General features: G+C 43.2%; 1 protein-coding gene across 7 annotated transcripts in view; it reads left to right on the top strand.

The window, feature by feature from the left end:
- The window catches only part of OXR1 (oxidation resistance 1), a 297,931-nt gene that overhangs the window by 134,349 nt on the left and 138,430 nt on the right, over window positions 1-25,152 (top strand). For 4 of the 7 annotated variants that reach the window (XM_074810964.1, XM_074810934.1, XM_074811177.1 and 1 more), the window contains one exon: window positions 22,425-22,621. In XM_074810964.1, coding sequence (XP_074667065.1) covers window positions 22,425-22,621 — 197 coding nt within the window. Of the gene's footprint in view, window positions 1-14,965; window positions 15,132-22,424; window positions 22,622-25,152 lie in introns of all 7 variants that reach the window. The other 3 variants (XM_074810861.1, XM_074811420.1, XM_074810794.1) reach the window with 1 other exon arrangement.

The following is a 25,152-nucleotide window of genomic DNA, read 5'->3' as shown; positions in this document are numbered from 1 at the left end:
GAACTCTGTATTTTGTTCACATAAATTATGAGTACTACAATGTTCTAAATATTTGTCATTTGGGCACCCAATTATCTTGGAAAAGCTGTGAGACTGGATCTGCAGGAGGTGACTGTGATGATCTGACACTGGGCTGGTGTATGTAATTCATACTCCTGTTGCAGAATAGGAACAAGCTTTCTGTCTGATCTTAGGTATCTGCAAAGGAATCTTTGTGTTGTTCTAAAATATTTCTATAAAAATACCCAACATCAATCTTACAGCCAAACTAAGTCAGTTCAATCTGGATTTCATTTACCAAAACTATGGATTTTTCTAGAGGAAAATAATATTTCAGACAAAATTTTAAAAGCATAAGAATTTCCCAGTCCCAGTCAACAGACTTCAGTGGAAAGTATGTTTTGAGCCTAAACTATTCTGAAAGTGAAAATACTGACTGCATGAAACACTGGAGCTTTCAAACTCTGCTAAAGTAGCTAGTCACGGGTATTTATGCTGCCAGGGTTTCAAGGAGAGGACTCTGTCTGGCACATGGCGCTGGAGCAGAGCCATTCGTACACCTCTGGCACAGGCAGGAGCATGGGGTGCCTGTTGGCCCTTTCCTGTCTGTGCCCGGTGAAGGCAGGTGCAAAGCAGTGCCTGTGTCCAGTGTGGATGGGCAGGAGAGTGAGGAATTTTATGGCTCTTTCCCTTTTCTGTTCTTTTGAGTTTGCTGTAAAGACTTAGATGGGTTTTAATAAGTGTTTTTTGCAGGCAACTAATATGGTAAGAAGCAGCCCCAAATGTACTGGGGTCTGAACTAAGTATAGATAAATGCAGAGGGTTGCTGAAGTGCATGGAGGGAATAGGATCCAGTCTTTTAATTTTTTTCTGCTGATTTATGTTCCAAAATTCTTCATCTTCCTTATGTCTTTCATGTGGGAGTGAGAGGTTTTACCTTTCTGTTCATAAGAACAGTTAGCAAGGCTTAGCCATAATATTTTGATTTCCTAATAGTTACTTTTCAAAGAAGATTAGCCAAGGAAAAAAACACATACTGTGAGATTAGATAAATACATCTTGAAATCCTGCCAATACTTCCTGAAAAGAAAATGCGATTTACTGATTCTTATTTTTCATTTAGACTAAATGCCTCTGATTTATATGGTAGGACTCCTAAAATCTTGAGAGTTTTATTGCATGCATCTAAATGCAGCTTCCATGTTTTAGCTTGTATGTCGTTTTCTTACAAATTCTGATCAGGTGGTTGTTTAACAGTTCTGCCTTGGAGCTGAGCTAAATACATAAATGTTTCCAAACTCACTTGCCTCATTTAACATGCTGTGGCTTCATTTGTCTTCTGGGCTCTGGTTTTGATCACTTCCAACTGTGTTTAAATCTCTTCTTGGCTTCTCTTTTTCATACTGTCAGGCTCTAGCTCCTTGACTCATGTGCCTTCTCTGTTTAGCTGCTTGTCAAGGCTTATGTCTGATCGTGGGGATCTTAACCTGGCAATGCCAGACCAGCCTTGAGGTGCTCTTTATTCTGGACTAAAGGGGAAAAAAGACTCACTGTGCTTTGGAAAGCCACAGTATAGTGCTTTTTGATTGGATTCTTCTTTAAATAATGTCATTTACTATGATGCCTATAGATCGCTAGTGTCTGGAAGTGGATATAGCTGCAGTGCTTACACCAAATCTGTTCTCTGGGCTTATTGATTTAAAAATAGTAATAAAAACCCCTGCAGGGCAGCTGTGTTCTACAATCCTGTTTCTGTTTGTCCAACTATTTTATGTCATTGTGAGTGAAAAAAAAAGTTACAAGATTATTGCTTGTCACAGGCATAAATCTTAACAGTGGTTCAAAGGAAGGGTAATCCTGTTTTGCTGGTGAGGACATGTCTTTACTTCAACATGAAATTGAATTATGGTTTTAGGTTGTCTTCTTGAATCTCAGTACGTGCTGCCTGTAAGTCCCACCTGCAGAAGGGAAGAGACATAAGCGGTGGTCTGAGCCGGAGGTGCAGCCCAAGCAGTGGACTGCCACCATTTCTGCCACTGCAGAAGAGTAGGTGGCTGCCTAGGAGTGCTGCTAGTCTTCCCCTGCCTTCCTGTTCTTCCCTTCTCTCCCTCAGTTCTCCCCACATCTGCAGCTGAAAGGTTAAGAAGATACCCTATCTGTGGATTAAATTTATATTATCTCTTTCATACTGTTGCAGTGTCACTGCAGCATTTGTGAGGACTGCCCTTCTTGCTATATTCTCTCAGTGTCTTGCTGGGAGCACATTCCTCCCTGCTCGATTCACCAAGGTTGTAGTGGTAACTGTTCCTAAGAGTCAAGCAGCTCATCTGTAAACCTCTGAGAAGGAAGGAATAAACCACCTATGCTTACTGCAGTGTGCAGAGCCAGGAGCCATGGTACCAAAAATCCTCCTCATGCCCATGACAGAGAGTGCCCTTACTGAAGACACAACAGCTCAAACACCACTGACCCAAGAGTTCATTCAAGCACAGGAACACAGATGCAAGATGCATCCTGAAAGGAAGTGAGGAAAAAGCTGACAGCCATCGTTTTGCTTCGGTGTTGTGCAGGAATGTTTTGCTTACCAGAAGCTAAGCCTTAAGGCAAGGATCTGAACAGGCTTGTACCATCCTGGGCACTCTCAGGCATCAACTGCTTCATGTTTATTAATGCAATTTTGTACAAGGCTTCTAGACGCTCTTCAACATAAATAAAGAGTTTTGATATTTAAGTGGTTCTATGGTGTAGTGGCTTGGTAGATAACTCTACAGAAGGATGCTAGCTGTCTCCTCTTGAATCTCAGCATGCACATGTGCCTACTGAGACAACTGGTCCTTAGCAAGCTGTGACCTGCCTCCACGGCTGGTTCAAGAAATATGGTTCTGTCATACTAGGATGCTGAAAAGAGTCCAGGTACCTCAACTCCTGCAAATCTGATCTTTCTGTTTGCTATTGACATTCATATTGTAAAAAAAAAAAGTTGGATGATATCTGCTGATAAGCCATGCTGTGCATTAATGTTCACCTCCTTCCCAGGATGGAGACAGTTGAGCTACCTTGCTGGTGGTCTCAGCGTCAAGCAGGGACCTAAGGACACCGCTGAATCAGGGCCCCTGTTGGGAAGCTGGTAGAGACTCAGAAATACACAGCTGGCTTATTAAAGACTGAGCAGTAACACACTTCATCGTGCTGTGCTCTATTTTAATTTAATTGACTGGCAACACTTGTCAGAAGAAAGTTCAGCTTCTGAGAAAATACTGACAAACTTGATAACTGCAGTACTTGATGTCAAGGTGGGTTTATTAAACACACAAATTAAAAATGAAGCCTTCAGTCTGTACCTAACAAAATGAACTTTGCTGTACTTTAAATTTTTTTTCAATATTTATTGATACCATTGCTATGGATATAAAATAAGAAAGTCCCTTCCTTCTTTACGCAATTTCCTTTCCTAACGTTAACATTTGCTATGTGCTGTAGAAACAGGATATATATTTTTATGTTAAGAAAGACCAAAAACTATTTTTTGTTATTCAAATATCAAAAAATGTGTGAACCTTTTTAAGCATATACTTTTTTAGAGTACTACATCTTTATATAAATCCGAACTATGTAAGTACTGGACTCTGTATTTATTTTGTCTGTCACAGTTGTAAGTGGAATGCCCACCCCATCTGCTTGAAGCTCAGGCCACAGGGACACCTGTGCCACCCCCAGCAGCCCGCAGCCCTGGCACTGTGCACAGATACAGTGTTCAGGCACTTGCTGCCTTGTCCAGCAGGAGATCTGGTGGTGGCAATATTTTGTGTAGTCTAGAAGTGCCATTACATTCCGTAAATGGGAGAAATCAAAATGAATGGTGACACTTTTATTAAAGACAGGTATTTTAAAATGGTGGAAATCTGCTATCTAAATCTCCAGTGGCTTCCAGCAGCCAGCGATATGCTTTGGTCATTGGGTCATCAAAACAAAGGGCTTGATAATGGGAGCAGAAAACAGGATTACAGAGGAGGACCTGAAAGGACCCAGGACTAAGTCATCTTAAGAGGCAAGAGGGAATTTCATTTGTAAGGAAACTTGAAAAGAGAAATTGGCTATCGTAATTCTTAGTTTAAAACAAAAGTTAAGACGAGGAGAAAACTGTATGGATGGGAATGAAGAGAGCTTTCACAGCCCTGATGAAGTTCGTAGGCATTGTCCATTGCAAGCCAATATCCAAATAAAAAATACATGCTTAGTGTGGGATAGATACCAGCGGTGCCTCCTACTTACAGCTCTGCAGACCTAGAACTTACTGAGAGTGGGAATTTTCACTGTGATCACGTCACATTTATTTTCTGTCCCCACAGTTAGGGGATGTTGAAACTACTGTTGAAATCTCAAACATTCTCATAATATAAAAATCTTTCACGTTCTTGAAGGGTTTTCTTTTTCCTTTTTTTTACTACAGTTCATTGTTCCCAGAATACGTTTGCTTGGGTTCAGGTTGAACATAATCTCTGTGCTTGCCTGAACCACTTCATTCTCTCTTGGGGATGCTCATGCCCTGGTTCTCACTCCTGTGGCTCCTGCAGCTCTTGTACCTCCTGTGGCTCCTGCTGCTCTGTCTAAAAGAGCTTCCCCTGGTGCGTGGTCCCTTCTGCGACCAAGTGTATCGTCAGCAGTTGTGGGCTGTGCTTGGAGAGTGAAGACGTAAAGAAATGTCTTTACAACCTTTACACTCTTGTGGGCACAAAGTATAAAGTTGTTAAAAATGTTCCTCCTACTACCACAGAACTGAGAAACAAAATAGTTGTGTGGGTTTTCCATTTGTTGAATAAGTAGGCACTATTTCACAACCTATCTGTTCAGATGCATGTTTCTTCTTTATATATAGATTCTCTTAGTACAACCTGTTATTAATCAGCTTATCAAGTGGCTTTGCTTTTAGGGATGACAAGACATGAAAGCATATATGCCTGAGATACCATTTTTTCAATAAGTGCAATTAACAGACTTCCCATTTTCTAATTGCGTCTGATGGGACCTTAACAAGGCTCTGGATCTCTATGTGCTGTGTGGCTGCAGCGTCCAAGTGAATAGAGTATGGGCTGGCATCCCCAGTGAGCCCTCTGGGCTGTTCTTGGAGCTCAGGAGGAAATGCTGGTAACTGCTTTGCCATGTTACCGACTCCGGGTGAAAAGAGAAAGCTGCTCTGGGTTAGTCAGAACTGAATACTTAGAGCAGGAGGGTCTCCTGCCAGAAGGGTAGGAGGATAATTTTGTCTTGTTTAAGTACAAAATATTTGTGGATCTTTGAAGATGCTGCTTTCTCATCTGGTATAACCTTGGTTAACCGAATTTATGAATCAGAAATAGAAAAAGAAGACGACAAGCACTTTTTCAAACCTGTATGGCTAGCGCGCAGTGAAACTCCCTCAGGAGAAAGTAGCTTGGATGAACATGTTTTCAGTGGAGGGTGTGGTCTATATATCAAATAGTAATCAAAAAAGTTAACCAATATAAAGCTCATTTTATACAATCTAGACATTTTCTGCACATTTCGTTAAAATGCTAGAATTATACTTACTAGTCAAAATATTTGAGTTAGGCACGAGTTGAAAGGCAAAACCACAATTCTCCTTTGGCTATAATGATGAAAGATTTCTCATTTTGCGTATGTGGTGGTTTAGCCCCTGCCGGGGTCTGAGACCACGCAGCCGCTGCCCCTCCCCCACAAAGGGAGTGAAATACAAAGCCCCAAGACTGAAATAAGGAAAGGTTTAATACAACAGTGCAATAGCAACACAACCAACAACAACAATAACAATAACAATAATAGTGATAGCAGTGAACAGAGCAAAATAGCTACCAAATACAGCAGTTTGAAGCACGATGTACAAAACCACGAGTGCACCGCGCTCCGCGCCAGGAAAAATGTGACTTGCCAGGATGTGACGTCTGCATGGTATCTGAATAACCCGGCTAGAGCTCCCCCCCACTGCTGGGGAAACTTAACCCTATCCTGGTTAAACCAGGACATAATCCACCCCTTATTCTATACCATGTGCGTCACATCCAGCTGCCACTTAGCAATTAGCATTGACAAAGAAAAATTAACAAAAGCACAGTATAACTCACGGTGTGTTTTCACCCACAATCAAGTCCCCTTGTGGTACGCATCGGACCTCTCCGTCCTTCTGCATCACCCACCAGGTGCACCCAGGTCCTTGAGCAAAAACAATCCCGTGGATGGGTTTGCCTTTGCCCAGCGCAGGACTAACCCAGACCATTTTTCCCAGCAGGTCCCTCATGCGCACCACAGGGACTCTATCCCCGTCCACAACACGTGGAAGTTTTGACTGAGCCGGGCCAGCTCGATTGGCAGATCCTCTTGTGTTCACTAACCAAGTGGCCTTTGTCAGATGTGTGTCCCAGTGTTTGAAGGTTCCACCCCCCATTGCTCTCAAGGTAGTTTTTAACAGTCCATTGTAGCGCTCGATCTTCCCGGAGGCTGGTGCGTGGTAGGGGATGTGGTAGACCCACTCGATGCCGTGTTCTTCTGCCCAGGCATCTATGAGGTTATTTCGGAAGTGAGTCCCGTTGTCCGACTCAATCCTTTCTGGGGTGCCGTGTCGCCACAGGACTCGCTCTTCAAGGCCCAGGATGGTATTTCGGGCGGTGGCGTGGGACACTGGATAAGTTTCGAGCCATCCAGTGGTTGCTTCCACCATTGTGAGCACGTGGCGCTTGCCTCGGCGGGTCTGTGGCAGTGTGATGTAGTCGATCTGCCAGGCCTCTCCATATTTATATTTCATCCATCGATCTTCATTCTGCTGGGGCTTCACCCGTTTGGCTTGTTTGATTGCAGCACATATTTCACATCCGTGGATGATCTCTGCGATGGTGTCAATGGTGAGGTCCACCCCTCGATCTCGAGCCCACCTATATGTTGCATCTCTGCCTTGGTGGCCCGAGGTCTCATGGGCCCACCGGGCTATGAACAGTTCACCTTTACGCTGCCAGTCCAAGTCCACCTGAGCCACCTCAATCTTAGCAGCTTGGTCTGCCTGCTGGTTATGCTGATGTTCATCAGTGGCTCGACTCTTGGGTATATGGGCGTCCACATGGCGCACCTTCACAACAAGGTTCTCCACCCGGGCTGCAATGTCCTGCCATACTTCAGCGGCCCAGATGGGTTTGCCCTTGCGTTGCCAGTTGTTCTGTTTCCATTGCTGCAACCACATCCACAGGGCACTTGCCATCACCCACGAGTCAGTGTAGATATAGAGCCTCGGCCACTTTTCTCGCTCAGCAATCTCCAAAGCCAATTGGATGGCTTTCACCTCTGCAAACTGGCTCGATTCACCTTGTCCCTCAACAGCTTCAGTGGTTTCTCGTGTGGGATTCCACACTGCAGCCTTCCATCGTCAATGTTTTCCCACAATGCGACAAGACCCATCAGTGAACAGGGCATATTGTTTTTCTTCCTCTGGCAGCTCGTTATATGGTGGGGCCTCCTCAGCACGTTTCACCTCTTGTTCTGGTGACATCCCAGCATCTTTGCTCTCTGGCCAGTTCATGATCATTTCCACTAATCCTGGGGGGTCGCGGTTCCCTATTCGAGCCCGTTGTGTTATCAACGCAACCCATTTACTCCACGTGGCATCTGTTGCATGATGTGTGGAGGGAGCCTTTCCTTTGAACATCCATCCCAGCACCGGCAGTCGAGGTGCCAGGAGGAGCTGTGTCTCAGTGCCGACCACTTCTGAGGCAGCTCGAATTCCTTCATACGCTGCCAGTATCTCCTTCTCAGTCAGGGTATAGTTAGCTTCAGAGCCTTTGTATCCCCAGCTCCAAAAGCCTAGAGGTCGGCCTCGGGATTCCCCATCTGCTCTCTGCCAAAGGCTCCAGGAAGGGCCATTCTCCCCGGCTGCGGTGTAGAGCACGTTCTTAATCTCCTGCCCTGTCCGGACTGGCCCGAGAGCCACTGCCTGGGTAATCTCCTGCTTAATTTGTTCAAAGGCTTGTTGTTGCTCTGGGCCCTATTTAAAATCGTTCTTCTTGCGGGTTACGTGGTAGAGAGGGCTCACAATCAGGCTGTAGTTTGGGATGTGCATCCTCCAGAACCCCACAGCGCCCAGGAAAGACTGAGTCTCTTTTTTGGTGGTTGGTGGGGCCATGGCTGTTATCTTGTTTATCACCTCCATTGGGATGTGGCGACGCCCATCTTGCCATTTTATTCCTAGGAACTGAATCTCCCTTCCAGGCCCCTTAACCTTCTGTCGCTTGATGGCAAAACCAGCCTTCAGAAGGATTTCAATTATCTTCTTTCCTTTCTCAAAGACTTCCTCAGCTGTGTCCCCCCATACAATGATATCATCAATGAACTGCAGGTGTTCTGGAGCCCCACCTTTCTCCAGTGCAGTATGGACCAGTCTATGGCAAATGGTGGAGCTGTGTTTCCACCCCTGGGGCAATCGATTCCGGGTGTACTGGATACCCCTCCAAGTGAACGCAAACTGTGGCCTGCACTCTGGTGCTATTGGAATGGAGAAAAACGCGTTAGCGATGTCAATCGTGGCGTACCACTTGGCTGCCTTCGACTCCAGCTCATACTGGAGCTCTAGCATGTCCGGCACTGCAGCACTCATCGCTGGCGTAACTTCATTCAGGCCACGGTAGTCCACAGTCAGTCTCCATTCGCCATTAGGTTTTCTCACTGGCCATATAGGGCTGTTGAAAGGTGAGTGAGTCTTGCTGATCACCTCCTGGCTTTCTAGTCGACGGATCAGCTGATGGATGGGGACCAGGGAATCTCGGTTAGTACGGTACTGCCGCCGGTGCACCGTCTTGGTAGCAATTGGCACTCGCTGCTCTTCGACCTGAAGCGACCCCACCACCGAGGGGTCCTCTGAGAGGCCGGGTAAAGTGGACAATTGCTCAACCTCCTCCAGGGCAGCTATACCAAAGGCCCACCAGTACCCTTTTGGGTCTTTAAAGTACCCTCTCCTGAGATAGTCTATACCTAGGATGCACGGGGCATCTGGGCCAGTCACAATGGGGTGCTTATGCCAGTCCTTCCCAGTTAAGCTCACTTCAGCCTCTAATAGGGTTAGCTGTTGGGATCCCCCTGTCACTCCAGAGATGCAGATGGATTCAACCCCACTGTGGCTTGATGGCATCAGAGTGCACTGTGCGCCAGTGTCTACCAAGGCCTTGTATTCTTGTGGTTCTGATGTGCCAGGCCATCGGATCCACACCTTCCAGTAAATCCGATTATCCCTTTCCTCCACCTGGCTGGAGGCAGGGCCCCTCTAATCCTGCTCACCATCACTCACTTGATCTAAGAGTGACTCCTGCAGGAATGACTTACTGGTCCCCTCAAGAGGGTCAAGCATACTGCTGGCCATTCTATTCTGTTTGGGGGATTTCTGACTAGACACTGGAGCTGCATCTCTCTTGGAAGACTCCCCTTTCATGGTGGTCTTCCCTTTCAGTTGCTGTACTCGTGCAGCTAGGGCGGAAGTGGGCTGCCCATGCCACCTTCTCATGTTCTCCCCATTGTCGCGGAGGAAGAACCACAGGGTGCCCCGTGGTGTGTACCTTCTACCGCCCTTCTCTTGGGTGGGGAAACGCCTGCTTCTAATGGCTGAGACATCGGCCCGTGCAGGTGAAACATAGGACATGTCCTGTTCCATTTTTTGGAGCCTCTGAGACAGTTCCTCTACGGCTGAAACCCAGGCATGTTGGGAGGAAGGGAGACTTCCCTCATAGTGCCGGAGATGCATAGTCACTTCATCCACTGTCTGATTGTCTCGCCACCAGGATGCTGCTGCTAATGCTTTGGAATGTGCCTCTGGTCCACTTTGCAGGAACTTCCGCCACATCAGCTGTGTGCAAGGGACCAGATCTGGATCCAATGGTGACTGCTCATCATTCAGATCACCATAGATCATATCAAACACAGCCATTTCCCTGAGGTTTTGGATGCCTTTCTCCATGTCGGTCCACTTGCCTAACCGACATAGAGAATCATCCTTGTAGGGGTACCTCTCCCTCACAGCGAGCAGGAGTCGCTTCCAAAGGCTGAGGGTTTGAGCCTGTTTCCCTATTGCCTTGTCAATACCAACCTGCTTGGCCAAATGTCCCACCTGCTTGGCCTCTCTCCCCTCCAATTCCAAACCAGCAGCTCCAGTATCCCAGCACCGGAGCAACCAGGTGCAAATTTGCTCGCCTGCAATGCGGCTGTAATCCTTCCGCATATCTCGCAACTCACTGAGGGATAGAGACCGGATGATTACCTCCGGCTCTTCCTCCTGCTCTCGTGATGGGCCTGGTTCATTATCACCCTGTGCACTGCGAGGGGATTTTTTGGTATATTTGGTTTTCCGTATCGGGGCAACTGATACTGGTACTGCTTGTCCCTCCGGCTCAGCTGCTGTGCTGGTGGAGGCGACCGGTACTGGCACTGCCTGTCCCCCTGGCCCAGCTGCTGCACCAGCAGGCTCACTTTCAGACCCTGCAGCTCTTTCGCCCCCTTGAGGGCAGTGAACAGTGTTAAACATGACACGGTAAGCATGGGCAAGCCCCCAGCACATCGCAGCGAGCTGCATCTCCCGGGGTTTGTCAGATTGGCCGCACACCTTTTTCAAACACTCCACCAGTTTATCAGGACTCTGCACTTGTTCGGGAGTAAAATCCCAGAACGTTGGGGGTGACCACTCACTCAGGTACTTGCCCATCTTCTCCCACATACCTAGCCATTTATAACTATCTGCCCCCGGGGCAGGTTTCCGGGTGGTGCTATTGTTGGAGAAGTACCGCATGGCCCAAAACAAGATCTGGCAGACATTTAGAAAGCATTGTGCCGCGAACACAGTGGCCTGGATGCTCCAGGGATAGCTGAAACTCTCAAAAACCGAGAGAATCTCTTCCCCTGGCTCACCCATAGAGGAGGTGAGACCCCAAACAAAAGACCAGGCAGCAAACAGGTAGCGGTGCACCCCCACAAGCAGCGAAACGAGCCCATTATAAGCAGACAGTAACCAGTAGAGCAAAACAAGTCCCTTGATACATTTTCCACCGAGAACAAACACCAGTACTAGGAGCACAGAGTGGACATGAGGATTAATCCAGCCCCACCACGCAAGCAAATTGCCCAGCATTGCAAACATTTCCTATCAAACAATACAAGTAAAACAGAAAAATTACACCTAACAGATTGCTCTAACACACTTCTCCTTTTGTCCTTATTTCAGTCTTCTCCAGCCTCACGTTGGAGCGCCAAAGTTGTGGTGGTTTAGTCCCTGCCGGGGTCTGAGACCACGCGGCCGCTGCCCCTCCCCCACAAAGGGAGTGAAATACAAAGCCCCAAGACTGAAATAAGGAAAGGTTTAATACAACAGTGCAATAGCAACACAACAAACAACAACAATAACAATAACAGTAATAGTGATAGCAATGAACAGAGCAAAATAGCTACCAAATACAGCAGTTTGAAGCACAATGTACAAAACCACGAGTGCACCGCGCTCCGCGCCAGGAAAAATGTGACTTGCCAGGATGTGACGTCTGCATGGTATCTGAATAACCCGGCTAGAGCTCCCCCCCACTGCTGGGGAAACTTAACCCTATCCTGGTTAAACCAGGACAGCGTAGTTTCTAACTTTCCTTTGACTTGGTCCCTGTACTCGGCACTGGTGAGGCTGCACCTCGAATACTGTGTTCAGTTTTGGGCCCCTCACTACAAGGAGGACATCGAGGTGCTGGAGTGTGTCCAAGGAAGGGCAGTTAAGCTGGTGAAGGGTCTACAGAATAAGTCTTACGAGGAGCGGGTAAGGGAACTGAGGTTCTTTAGTCTGGAGGAAAGTAGTCTCAGGGGAGACCTTATCACTCTTTACAACTACCTGAAAGGAGGCTGTAGCGAGGTGGGGGTTGGTCTCTTTTCCCAAGTAACAAGTGATAGGACAAGAGGAAATGGCCTCAAGTTGCGTCAGGGGAGGTTTAGACCGGATATTGGGAAAAATTTCTTCACTGAAGGGGTTGTCAAGCATTGGGACAGGCTGCTCAGGGAAGTGGTTGAGTCACCATCCCTGGAGGTATTTAAAAGATGTGTATGTGTGGCACCTGGGGACATGGTTTAGTGGTGGACTTGGCAGCGTTAGGTTAATGGTTCGACTCTTAATTGGTTTGATGATCTTAAAGGTCTTTTCCAACCTAAACAATTCTACAATTCTATGGTTCTAAGTTAGGTGCTTCCACAGAGATTTGTCTGATGTAGTAATATCCTGCAGAGCACTCTGAGAACCAATTTATGTTCCTAGCAAGGAGAAATGCTAGCCGTTTTAGTCTCCTTAAGGAACAGCTTCTGTCTCTCTTCACTGTAACGAGAGTCTGCCCTTTGTGAGTTGGTGCTAATTGCTTCATTTTATAACAGTTGCTTTTTGTCCTGTGAGGACTTACAGCAGAATATATTATGCACACGTTGCAAATCTATGTAATCATTATTTCAAGACTAACCTATATTGCAAAAGTATGAAGACACGGTATTTGTACAAATCGGATAACTTAGTTGGCTAAGATAGTTACTGTTTGAGTTTAAGTTTAAGTTGCTAGCCTTTGTCCAGGCTTGTCATTGACCTGTATTCAATAAAGATAGGTAGGTACTTTCAAAGACTTCTAGGTATTAGTTATTTTTTCAGTTCTAACATGTGTGTAATGTGCTGTGCCCGCTTCTTAGAAAAGTGAAACAGCAATAAATGGCTTTCACAGTGCAGCGCCATAGTCCCCACGCCTAGTGGGAAGTGCATAGCTTTGCTCAAAGGGCACTTTGAACCTCAATGTGAGGATGAGTCTTGTGTCTCTAGGAAGAGGTGGGGAAACTCCATTTGGGAAGGAGCACGAGGAGAGTTTGGATGATTGTCTATGGGATTTATGTCTTCTACTGCCTTGGACTGACCCCCCTCCTCAGCCCCATGGTCTGGTGGCAGGTCACAGAGCGTGGTCTTTGCACTCTCTGCAGCATGTCCTAATGCTCAGACTAAAGATGGAGGCTCTCTTGGTTGCTGCACCTCTGGTACCAGGACTGACATTTGCAACTGCCAAGCAGCGCTGTGTAACATGGCAGTGGCATGTCATGGTGTGACTGGCAGGCTGCCCAGCTTCAGGAGGAAGGCCAGACCGGAAGGTCCCCACTTGCCTGGAGGCACTGCAGCCATTGTATCTGCCTGGGCTGAGATGCTCCTGGCTGGATCGCACTCACTGTTTGTTTATTATCCTTTCCCCTGTCACAAAATACCTTTACAACTCACTGAATTTTCAGTGATGAGATCAGAATGTCTTATCCCATGTATGTCTTCTGGAATGAAGATAATAATAATGTATAAATTGGTTTTATATTTTGAAAGAAGTCTTTAAATTGTTTCACTGTGTACATTTCAAGTTGCATGAGCTACTGGGCAAGGCAGAAGAATGTTCAGATTCGCACTTTCATACCTTAGGACACGCATATTAGGACACCGTGTTCTTCCAACCTGAGCTGCAGTTGCTTGCTGTGCTGATGTTTATTTGTTGAGATGGTACAATTAAAACACACAAATCTGTGGTCCTGTAAGAGCGTTGTAACTTCCAACATCCTCTGCCGTCTCTTTGAGAAGTTAAAAGGCCCTTTTGCTTCCAAATTTGACTGCATAAATGTATGCGTGTTATGACTGCATATACTGTAGCAATCTCAGGAACATTAAGTGCCCAGGGATATTGCAGCTGACTTGTAAACAACTCAGAAAACAGTCAAGCCTAGGGTTGGAATCAGAAATGTAAATGCAATTGCCTAAATTAAAAGCTATGGATAAAACAGCTTTGTTGATGTATAAATTACTTGCAGCTAGCACAGAAAATAATTGATATGATGACAAAGTTAATTATATGGAAAAATGCTATGAGCTTATATGGCTTCACTGTAGGTGAGGTATTCCGTCTGTCTCAGGGTATGCCACACAGCTCCCAGACCACTGGCTACAGCTGCCTTTGAAAACTCTGAATTTAGTTTGGGAGAGAGAATATGGTAACATAGGATGTGGTCCTGCATAATACAGGATGTGTGAAAATCTGACAGTAATTTTCAGGGGAATAGGATCTGGGTGCTGGTTGCATAGCCTATAATAAAGAGATTTCGGACATAGCTGCTTCTAATCAGGTGAAGTAAAGGCTTTCCTTAATGATACAACCTTAGAATAGTTTAGACAGTTTGAAACGATCCTTACAAATAAAGTTGCATTAGATATAATGCTACAGCATTAATGAGACAAATAAGAATGAAATAGAAATTATTGTCACTTTAAAACCATTATGCAAAATTTTTCTGTGCTGAATATGACAGAGCTGAAATTTCAAGACCCATGCAAATTGTACTAAAGTATATTTGCATAAAGCATTGGAAGAGCTTTTGTGAAAATGGAACTAGTGGGAGTTATTTAAATAACAGTATAGCAGCTATTAACAAAATAGCAAGATTCAAAATAGTAATTTGCTTTACACATCTTTTCTAAAACATGTCCAGAATCAAGATAACTGTCAGCAAATAGTACAGCATTGCAACCCACCCTCTCAAAATCCTGAAAGAGAAGATGAAGAAATTCTCATCCCTGACAAAACACACACCCTAGCTGCAGAGCGTATTACTTCCACCATGTAAAGCAGCTGTAAAATATTACACAGCCATGGCGAAGCCATATGATCTTGAGCTCTTAATCCTTAACAAAAGCTTAGGCAGGAAAAAAAAAATGAATTGTATATGCTGTGACTATCTGAGTTACATTATGTGTTTAACGTGACCAATGCCATCTTCCTCTCCATCATCATCATCACCTCCCTCCCCACTTCCACCATGCCTCATCTTCCTGCGAATGTACATCTCCAGGCCCATCTGTGGTGTGTAGAGTGCTTTGACTCCTCTGCTCGCGGACTCACTGACGCTTCTCTCCCAGGCAGTGAGAATGCCTTGTCACACTTGAACCACAAGTGGATTCTGGATTCTCCCGCTTGCAGTTCATGGATGTCACCTGGCAGCAATCAATCTATATGTCTTCTGTAAATGGTCCTCCAAGGGTTTACCTGTAGCAGTGCTGTCATGCTCCCAGGAATAATCACAAGGTTTGTGTTCATTTTTGTAAGTCTTTATTCTGTGATGTGCCCTTGAAACACGAGGTGCCAGCGTTGTCTATAAATCTTGTTAAAAGGGTGTGGGTGACCTGTTCCATACATCACAAAACCAATTTTTCAATCATTTAGATTCTCTTCATCTCTCTGCCTGAAGCCTGGTGGAAACTTCTGGTTTGGCATTGTCTTTTCTTACAGAATGAGGGATAGTGTCAGTTTTCCTGTGTGTGCTGGGACCACCTCTGTAAGGATGACTGGGAAGTGGAGAGAGGGTGGTTTTGGTTTGCTTTCTGGTACTCTGATGATTAACAACTGTTGTGTCCTTAATTTCATGGTAATTTTTGGTAGTGTGTGTAAAGGAACAAGAGTGTTTTGTATGCTTGCTCTACATGGTCAAATACATACGCTGGGGGTAAAGAAGAAACTGGCTTTTTTGCACATAGCTCTTGCGCCTACGCTGTTTTCTTTCCTGAAGCTGGGCTGAATGTTGCGTTGCTGATACATACCTGCCGCTTTGAATTTCTTTTTGGGTTGTGTAGGTGTGAATTCATTCCTAATGCTTTCATAAAGTGTGAAGGTTGTCTTGTTCTTGTTTTCTGCCATCAGATGATCTCATAAGCATCCTGCATTATCAGAAAAATCTGTTGCATGATCAACACGTAAAGTAGCAGTCTGAAGGGCTTTTCTGTGGGGTTTTTTTGTTTGTTTACTGATAGACATCGATTTTAATGGTGTTCTATTTTCTGGCTGCTTTGTGGTGGTTAGTTTTGTTTCCCTCTGCAGTTCTTAATGACCAATTCAGATTTGAATTGCAAGTATGTTGCATTTGGTTTTGTGTAATACTTACATAGTAGTGGATACTGGATAATATGAGACGAAGCATGCATTGAGTGGCTCTTTCCATGTGAAACTCCTCCACCTTCCAGCAATCCTTGACTCAGTTTGTTTATTGAAATACCTGCATGCTTCACAGCGTTACTCATGTCATTCTTTTTTGTAATGAGAGATACCCCTAGCCTGCCCAATTATTTCCATCATGCAATTATATACCATTCAAAGAAGTACTTCTTTGTGTTTATTTCAAATTTGCTGCTTGCCTTCATTTGGTGTTTCTTAAATCTCCCACAGTGTAAACTCATTTGCTGCTCCCCTTCCCATGCCTGGTGGCTGTAGAGGTCCTTGTGCTGGTCCCCCACCGATGGCTCCTTCCTGCAGTCTGTTTCATTTTGCCCCATGAAGAACCGACTCATTGTCATCATGAGTGGTTTTTTTTTTCTTTATCGGTCTAATCCTGCTATATTCTTTTTGGGAAGGGATGGCCAGAGCAGCATGTGGTATTCAAGAGCATTAAACCAAAGGTTTTCCAGCAGTCCTCCACGGCAGGGCATTGCGCATGCAGGAGGAGCCTCAGGCAGTAAATGGAGCCTGGTTACAGACCACAAGCCTTTTACCTGATTCCTCTGAATTGCCACAGCATCCAAAAAGGGCTGGTCACATGCAGATTTGTGTGGAGGCTGGGGGGGGGGGGGGGGGGGGATGGGAATGGGACACGGGGGACAGACACACCAGTGTCTGTCCACAGGGGAATAAAGTAACTGGTTTTGGGGCTAGTCTGTGTAGATGCCGGGGGGATAGACATTCTGTGTTTGTCAGACCTTTGCAGTGCTGTGTTGAAAGCAGTTTACTTTTTTCCAGAATCAGATAAATCCTGGCTGTCGACATCAGTTCAAATAAGATTTCTTGCTACAAAGAAATCAAATTCATAACCTGCTCTTCTGGGCATTCAAAAATACTAAATGCATCTCTGAAGAATAGGCATCACTCTTCAAATTAATGATTTTGCTTCCTATTAACTGTGTAGTAAAATCTCTGCAATAGTCACAAGGGATGCAGGGAGATTTTTTGTATTCAGTAGATAAGAATGAGCTAGGCTTTCCTCCAAATCTTTGTTGCAGTAAGGGCTTTTTACTTAGAAATTCACGAAGACTGAATTGTACAGATTCCCAGACCCTGGGATGCTTTGTATGCTTGTTTGTTTTCACCATAAATGGTTTAAATACTTTTTTTTCCCTTTTCTTTCAGACTGGACTGCTAGCCATGCTTGGTTTTGGTGCTGTCAAGATCTGTTTAGAGAATAATGCTGGTTTTTTCCATGCTGCTTTTCAAAAATTCAGTTTGCAATTATAACATGAAAAAGTTCATGAATTGTATTAGGAACAGAATAGGTTTGTGATAGTGAATGCCAGGCACAAAATCCTAATGCTTTTAAAATCTATAGACTTGCCAGGGAATTCACTAGCCCCAGGATTTCAGGACTTCCCATATGTATGGACTGCCCAGAGCACTTGGTAGTCAATGCACAAACACCCAACCACCTGACCACATTTTCTTTTTGAGGGAAATGGTAAGAATCTCTTCAAAGTGACCCGGGAGGTACTGCTGGGGAGTGCAGGACACTAGCTAGTCAGGAGGAGGTAAAAACTGGAGCCATCTGTTAGGCTGTTTCTAAGATGAAGTAGAAAACTTTGCAGTTATATGCAGAGGATGGAAAGAGAAATAAAGCGCAAGTTCAAAAGCTAGTCAGCGTATCTTCCTACAGGTATGTCATATGACACAGCTTGGAGATGCACGTTCCTCCTGGATTAGTTAAACGAGCAAATCCACTGCAATTGGTAACTGGCAGGATGCTGAGAGGCAGATTTGGGCTTTGTGCCTCTTTCTGGTAGGTTAGACTGCATAGATATGGCTGGAGTTGCCAGGGTAAGCGACATCTGTTCTAGGAAAATACAGCGAGATATAAATGGAGCAAATGGGGTTTTAATGGGTTATTAGCAATAGTGCAATTGGATTACACAAATAGGTGTGAAATGTGTGTTTGAACAGGGTTATCTAAAACCAAGGTGCTGCTCAGCCATATTCCAAGCAAACACAGCATTTTCAGATCCAGTCAGCAGCAGCTGAGTAACACCTCCTCTGGCCCTACTTGAACTTTGACCCGGGATGGGTTGTCTCAATTAATTGTCAACAATTGAGCCTTCATAGTCATTCCATGTTAGCCTCTCCCCTGAAATTACTGCTTTTGCTGTGAAGGTGCCTGTCTGTACCCAAGTAAGAGCACAAGCATACTTCACAGAAGCTGCTAGTGGCCAGAAGACAACAGTAGCGACCAACTCGGGGTTTCACACCTCTGAAAGGCTGCAGATTTTCCTTTTTTTTGTTACATAGTTTTACCTCCCGTGGAACTTCTATAATTTAAGGATAGCTGCAGAAAAAGAAATTTTTTCCCTTTCTACTTCAGATCTCAGTCAAGTTAGGACTTCGTCCTTGCTATTAGATATGCATTTCCAAGCCTGACTAGTGCAGTGCTGACTTTGAAATCCTCGCTGGCATGCTGTCTGCTGGCTGTCTGCAGCAGTGTCAGTTTGGGTCACGCCAGGCAATATTGAAAGACCTGTGTTGCCCACTGCTGAAAAGTTAGTTGAAGGCTGCTACAGAATACATAGAGTAAAAGATAAAAATGATTTGCCATGGTATTTCTTATATCTTTTATTTGTTTTTCTACAAGCAGATAGCCTGAAAAAAAGCAAGAATGAGGAATCAGGTCCTGAGGCATTTCACATTCACATTCCTTTCTGTCAAAGAATAAATCTTGTTTCAGCCCAACTGTGCAGCTTTAATATAAAAAAACAAAAACAAATGCAACGCAAAGCTAATAATAAAGCAGGGTGTTGGAAAAGGGTCAGGCTTACAATGAATTAATTCCCTTGGCTTCAAAACGTACACAGAACTCAGGCTTTCTTTGCAAGGCATGATGGTGTAGTGAAGATGCAGTTCAAAGGCTGCAGTGTTTTTTCAAACTACTTGCCAGCCATGACTGCATCAATATACAGTTCAGGTAGGCTGAAGGAAGATGCATTTGAGCAAGTTGCATGTTTTTGTCAAGTCATTCCTCTAAAGTTGTGTCCTGACTTGAACCTGTGTTCTACTCAGCTGACCCTGTTATCTCAGAGTCTGGATTAATTCAAACCCTGTATCTTTCTGTCTTTCATGGCAGCAAAAGCACTGTCACCATGGTCTCTCAGGAACAATTCTACAATTTTATGTGCACTTGCTGGTCTTTCATGCTCCTGTTCTTTCATTTCAGTACTCGAGTAGCTATGACTCTGGAAGTCTGACATTTAAATTATTCTGGATTGCAAGAGTAGATAACTTTTTGGACATTCATTTGCTATAGGCATTTCAACTGAGTCTTTTATTAATCATAAGTCACCTGAAAAAGGCCATACAATACTGCTCAGATGACAGCTATTATCCCCTTATTGCTATGTGATTCTAGAAGAATAGACATGGTATATTTGTAACAACAATCTGGAATTCCCCACAGTGCAGCAAGGTATTTTATTAGCTACCTCCACACCGTAATTCACAGCTTTATTAACTGGACAGCCTTGGTAGTGAAGAATGTGTTCATAACATAGTTGAGAATATAAATCATAATGGTATTTTTCAGCTTGTATAATTTGTTTCAACTCATCTGCTGTCTGTCTTCCTCTGGGGCAGAGCATAGAAATGCCTAATATGTACACTTACCGATCTTTAGGCCTCACTTGCCTTGGTTTGATATTATGGAGGTACTAACCACTTTGTAGATTCTTTGCCCACAACTATTCTGCACAACACAGAAGCAACATACTGTAATCACAGTGGAAGCTTTGCTCTGAGGTAGAAAACTAGTGATTTTCTTCCCAAAGGTAATCCTTTAAATCTTCAAAGATTTCAAGTGGTAAGGAATTATAGAGACTTTTTATGTCACCTGAAATATGGCATATTCAACAACATAGCAGAATTTAGCATTGTAATAGAACACCATTTCACTGTTAATGAGTCAGTGAAATATTCCAGCCTTCATTTTAGGTAAACACATTTGACCAGTGTAGGCTTAAAGCTAGAACTGCTCAAAACAAGGTCTCGCTTTTTGAAGCAGCATTTCATACAACAGCTTTCTTTTCTTCTCATACAATGTTTACTTAGAGAGGATGCCCTGCCCAGTCTTATCTTGATTTTTATATGCATCGGTGCTCATAGAAGCAGTCAGTTAGTTCATCCCAAGCTGTTCAGGGTGGTGTCCCCACTGATGCCATATATGGGTCCATCAACCAAGATCTTCAAAGTAAAGATAGTTTTATGACAGAGACTAGTTGTTCTTCCCATATCTGTAGGGCTCTTTGAACAGCAGGAGCTGATGTAAGCAGCTGGTATATATGGAGTAGTAGTTGTTCACTGTTTCTCATAATGCCATTCTTACAAGTCATTAAAATAAGCTACTGTGGCTACTGAATGCTAAAATGAACACAGTGCATAGTTAAACCACAACCTGTCAAGACAGGATGTTGCCTATGTCAGAAGTTTAGATGAGTTCAGGAGTAATTAAGGACAAACCAAGAAAAAGAGCTAAAAAAAGGTGCATCATCTGACTCAGAAAACCTGTAAGTCAGAGTTTGCTGGAGGCTGGAAGGATATCCTGGGGGAGGTATTCTTTCCATTGATGGAGTTCTTTGAGACAAAGCATTTGTCTAGATGAACATCTGCTTTGACCCAGTACAGCCTTTCTTAATATGTAGGAGGGATACAGGTCCCTGAACTGTTTGTGCAGAGGCACTGGAGCTGAGGAGCATTGCTTCAAATACAAGACATCCTGGGCCAGCCTAGGGAAGAGGTTATAGTGGAAGTAGTCTTTCTCATTGAAACACATAGAGAAGTTAATTTCTAACTGTTAACTTTTTAATTGCTAGTCCTTTCCCTGGAATAGCAATACTTCATATGAATATAGTAATTTTGCCTTCATAGTGTCTTTCATAAAATTCTACATACACTTTTGTACTTTAATATATCTTCTAGAGCTTGATCATGACCTGAAGATTTTCTAGTCTACTAATAGCAGTAATTATTATTACAATATTTAACCAGTTAATCTCTTAATAGATTCCATTCTCAGTGCAGGCACATATGCTGCTTAATTTCTTTTAATGGAGAAAATGTTTTAAAAATAAGGAAGCACAGAGTTAAGAGGGAGGCTGCTTAGCATTTAATTGTTACCCTGATAAAAATATCCTTTGATTACAGAACTTTATCATTTTACTTCACTTGCTTCAAAATTTCAGAATGATTATGAACCATTCATCTCAAATCAATATCTCACTGCATTGTCATAAACCTCATTATTTTCAGGATCAAATCATGTAGTCAACTATATACATTTATAGAGACTTTATTTAAGAAGTGTTGACAAAATCCAGTGCGTATGTAGTGAGCTTTATCATAACAGAGCATTTGTCTCTATTCAGTAACTCTAGTAGCATAATAGCCTCTATTTTATGTTGCTAGAAATAGAGGAGATGCCAGAACTACGTGATTCAGTGATGGGAGTGTACTCACCACCACTCTGAAGTAGGATTTGAGAGTTTTTCTAAGTCTCCCGCAGAGCTCTGATAAAATTACTAGATTTGGAGAGGAATGGAGAGCGATAATATCATTTGCCTTGATTTTAGCAAAGCTTTTGACACTGTCTCTCACAATATACTTGTACCCAAATTATGATGTCTGGATGTGTGGACAACTACATGGGTAAAATCCTGGTTAGATGGTCGGGCTCAGAAGATAGTGGTTAATAAGTTGTACTCTACCTGGATGCCAGTAACGAGTTGAGTAACACTGATTTCTGCTGCAGGACAGAGAATTTATTTTCCTCTGTTCCTCTGCTGTTGCTGTGCACAAAATGGTACCTGGGGTTAGTGGGATTCTTGAGTTTCCATGAGAAACAACACGTTGAAACAATTGCAGAATGAGAAATGCAGTTGTAGAGCAACGTCTGAATTCAGAAGATAGTAACTCAGTTCTTTTCTCTTGGGGCTTTCAGCAATTTTGTGCAAATGATTTAATTTCTTTGTACTCTCCTTGTCTGTGGAAACTTAAGACAGGCAACTTAATGATAGGTTAATTATTGGCAGCTCATCTTCTCTGAAATAGATTAGGGACTGATCCTTCAAGCAGCTCAGCAGGCTGATCTGAGAGGAGTTTAACATTTGTAGCTACATGTAAGATGAAAGTGCTGTAACTGATTTAGCAGGAGCTGAAAGGGGAAATTAATACAAGGCCTAATCACTGCTGTTCTGTGTTCTGCTGCGACACGCACGAATTGTTGTACAATGAATATAGTGCTCTTATTCTATACATAATGGGGTATAGAATGATGATTAGTAATACCTTACTGCCTTAAATTGCCTTTAGATTAAAGAAAAAGTCCCAGTCGGTGGATATTGGTGCACCAGGATGCAACCCAGTGGCAGCTGAAGCTCAGACACCTCAGCCCAGTAAATCTTTGCTTGCCACTAAGACAGCTACTTCTGAGGAGGAACAGAACAACACCGCAAACACCCAAAGGCGCAATCCACGGAGGAGTGAGCTGAAGAGATATTACACCATTGGTGAGTTTTCTTTCACAGAAAAAATCAGATATACTTGTTAAAAAGGCAAGGTCTTCCTGTTTATTTGTGGTTTATTTCTTTTGGTCAATTGCAGTTGGCTACTAAGATTACAAATGCCCACAACAAGTATTAAGATCTCATATCTTAATGCTGATGTCAAACTAGCGTGAAGAATTAACCTGCCTTATTTATCTTGCACCGTTTACAAGAATTCTTTCTTCTGCCTGTTTTTTTTCTCAAGAACAAGTTTTGAAGAAATCATAGAAGCAGTTTTGGGAGGAGGGATGTAGGAAGAACATAACTGCCTTTGACAATGGATTGCATTAGAGTCCTGGTTAGAAAGGATTTCCATTTTGGAGAGAGAGGAGGCCTGCTGAGTGTGAAGGATTAATTATGGGGGTTTCTGTGTACCCTTCTCTGAATATTTTGGTTTTCTGAATATTCTGGGATTTAAGCATCTACATGTTTCTTGTAAAACCATCTTAGGCACCCTAGAAGATGCTTCATAACTTTCTTCCCTATAAATCATTTTGGGACTGGGCCTGACTGGTTCCTTCGGCAACATTTTGCTTCTCACCTGATAAAAACTGAGTGGAGAGTGGCCTTGCAGTGTTTGTGTCAGGTTCATTAGTGCTTGTGAGAGGCATATGTGCTAATGGGAGTGGTACAAACAAGAGGGATGGATGCTAATGCTGTGCTATGAAGAGACAAAATGTCAGTAGATTTAAGAAAAAGAAGTTATATATTTTAATTGTGGGTTTGTTCTCTGTTGAATTATTACAGTATAATGTGATAATTTCTTCTGTTCCGAGGTAACTATTTGTGCCTTTAACTTGTCTAGAAGGTAAATGTGTTGCCTTAAACATCTTTCATTGTATTACGTCTGAACCCTTGAAGTTGACTGTCATCGTAAGTTATGTTGTTTTTAAACAAGGAAACTGCATTAACAATCTACACATTTTAATAATGAAGACTGTATTTTAAGTGATGAATGTTTGTATGTGTTTGCATTTTTTGGTGCCTTGCATTCAAATTGGGTTGCACAACTGTCTTCTGAAAACTCATAGAAGTTTCAATTATTATTCAATCCTGTCTACCTCAAAATAAATAAAAATGAGGCAAAGTGAAGGCATTGATGGGTTCATTAGCATCTTGGACAATAGGTCTAAAATTTTAGTTTAAAAATCTCAAATTTCATAATCCTTTAACGAAGTTTCTATCATATCCTCTGTGAGAATAGCACCCTAAAATAAATACTTTATACTTAAGTATAGAACATGTTTTCTGACAAAGCATAGTTAAATCAGTGCACTTGAGTGGCTTTTTTACTCTAAAATGTATTCTCTAAGAAATATTGCCCTGTGGCTTCTTTTCTGCTCCTTCCTTCAAATAATCTTAAAGGAATATCAAAGATATGCCAAGATTGCTACATACCTAAAGCACGGGATGGAATGGGGGAGTTTTGCATGAGTAATAATGAAAGGAGAAATCTACCACATCATCAAAATGCATTCTTAATCTAATTCAGGATTAAAAAATATTATTGGTAAATTGACCACAGTTGAATGTTCTTCTGTGATCACCCAAAATACAGTCTGTGTATGGAAGCACAGACTCAAGTTTGCATTTATCTACTTGTTAAATTTGACTCACCTGCATTTTCTTTTGGGAACCGTTACAAAATCCTTGTAATGTGAACTCTATCAATGTTAGTAATGTAGAGGGCTTCTAGTGATCACAAGGTCTGAGCATTAGCTGCTTAGGATCTAACCTCAGTGCTGGAGTAACAGAACGTTGTTCATACATTTGATTAATTTGTTTTAATATTGTGCAGCACTTGATCTGACAGACTTATAGACTGGAAAAGATCTCTGAAGGTTATATAGTCTGGTGTCTTATGTGAAGTGGGACTTCAGCCAACACTAGATCTGAACAGCCGAAGCTTTGTCTTGCCGAGTCTTGACAGTCTCCAGGGGTGAATGCTCCAAAGCCTTTCTTCATATCATGCTGGAACATGGACAGCATGTCCATAGACAACAGCATTCGTGGGCAACTTGCCCATAAACAGATGCTAACATTTGTGAACAACAGTTGTAGACCCTGGGGAAGTATGAGGGGAACAGACCACCGAAAGGGGCCAAGCTTACATGTTTTTCTTAAATATAATCTTCTGTTATCCTTGTACAGAGTATGGAGCAAGGTGACCTGGCTGGACTGACCCACTGTGGGAAATGTATTGGCTTTATGTTCTTATACATACAGCTTTGTCTATGTGACTTGCCTAAACCACAAGGAATAAGTTGCTAGAGACAGTATTACTGCATACTACATAATGTTTGAATTTTACTGACAGGCAGATTGAAGAAACAAGAGTTTCTCTGTATCTTCACAAATGTTTAATGGCACACATTTCTGAATATTGTGAAAATGAAAGGTTTAATCTTGGACAGCACAGTACTGATACCAGATGAACATGTTTAGTGTGCTGGCTGAGTTGTTCTGATGTTGAGTCTATGGCTTTGATAACGTGA

The sequence above is a fragment of the Strix aluco genome, chromosome 1, assembly GCF_031877795.1.
Source record: "Strix aluco isolate bStrAlu1 chromosome 1, bStrAlu1.hap1, whole genome shotgun sequence".
Taxonomy (NCBI): Eukaryota; Metazoa; Chordata; class Aves; order Strigiformes; family Strigidae; genus Strix; species Strix aluco.
Note: the sequence above shows the minus strand (reverse complement) of the source record. Positions and strands in the feature narration are given on the sequence as shown.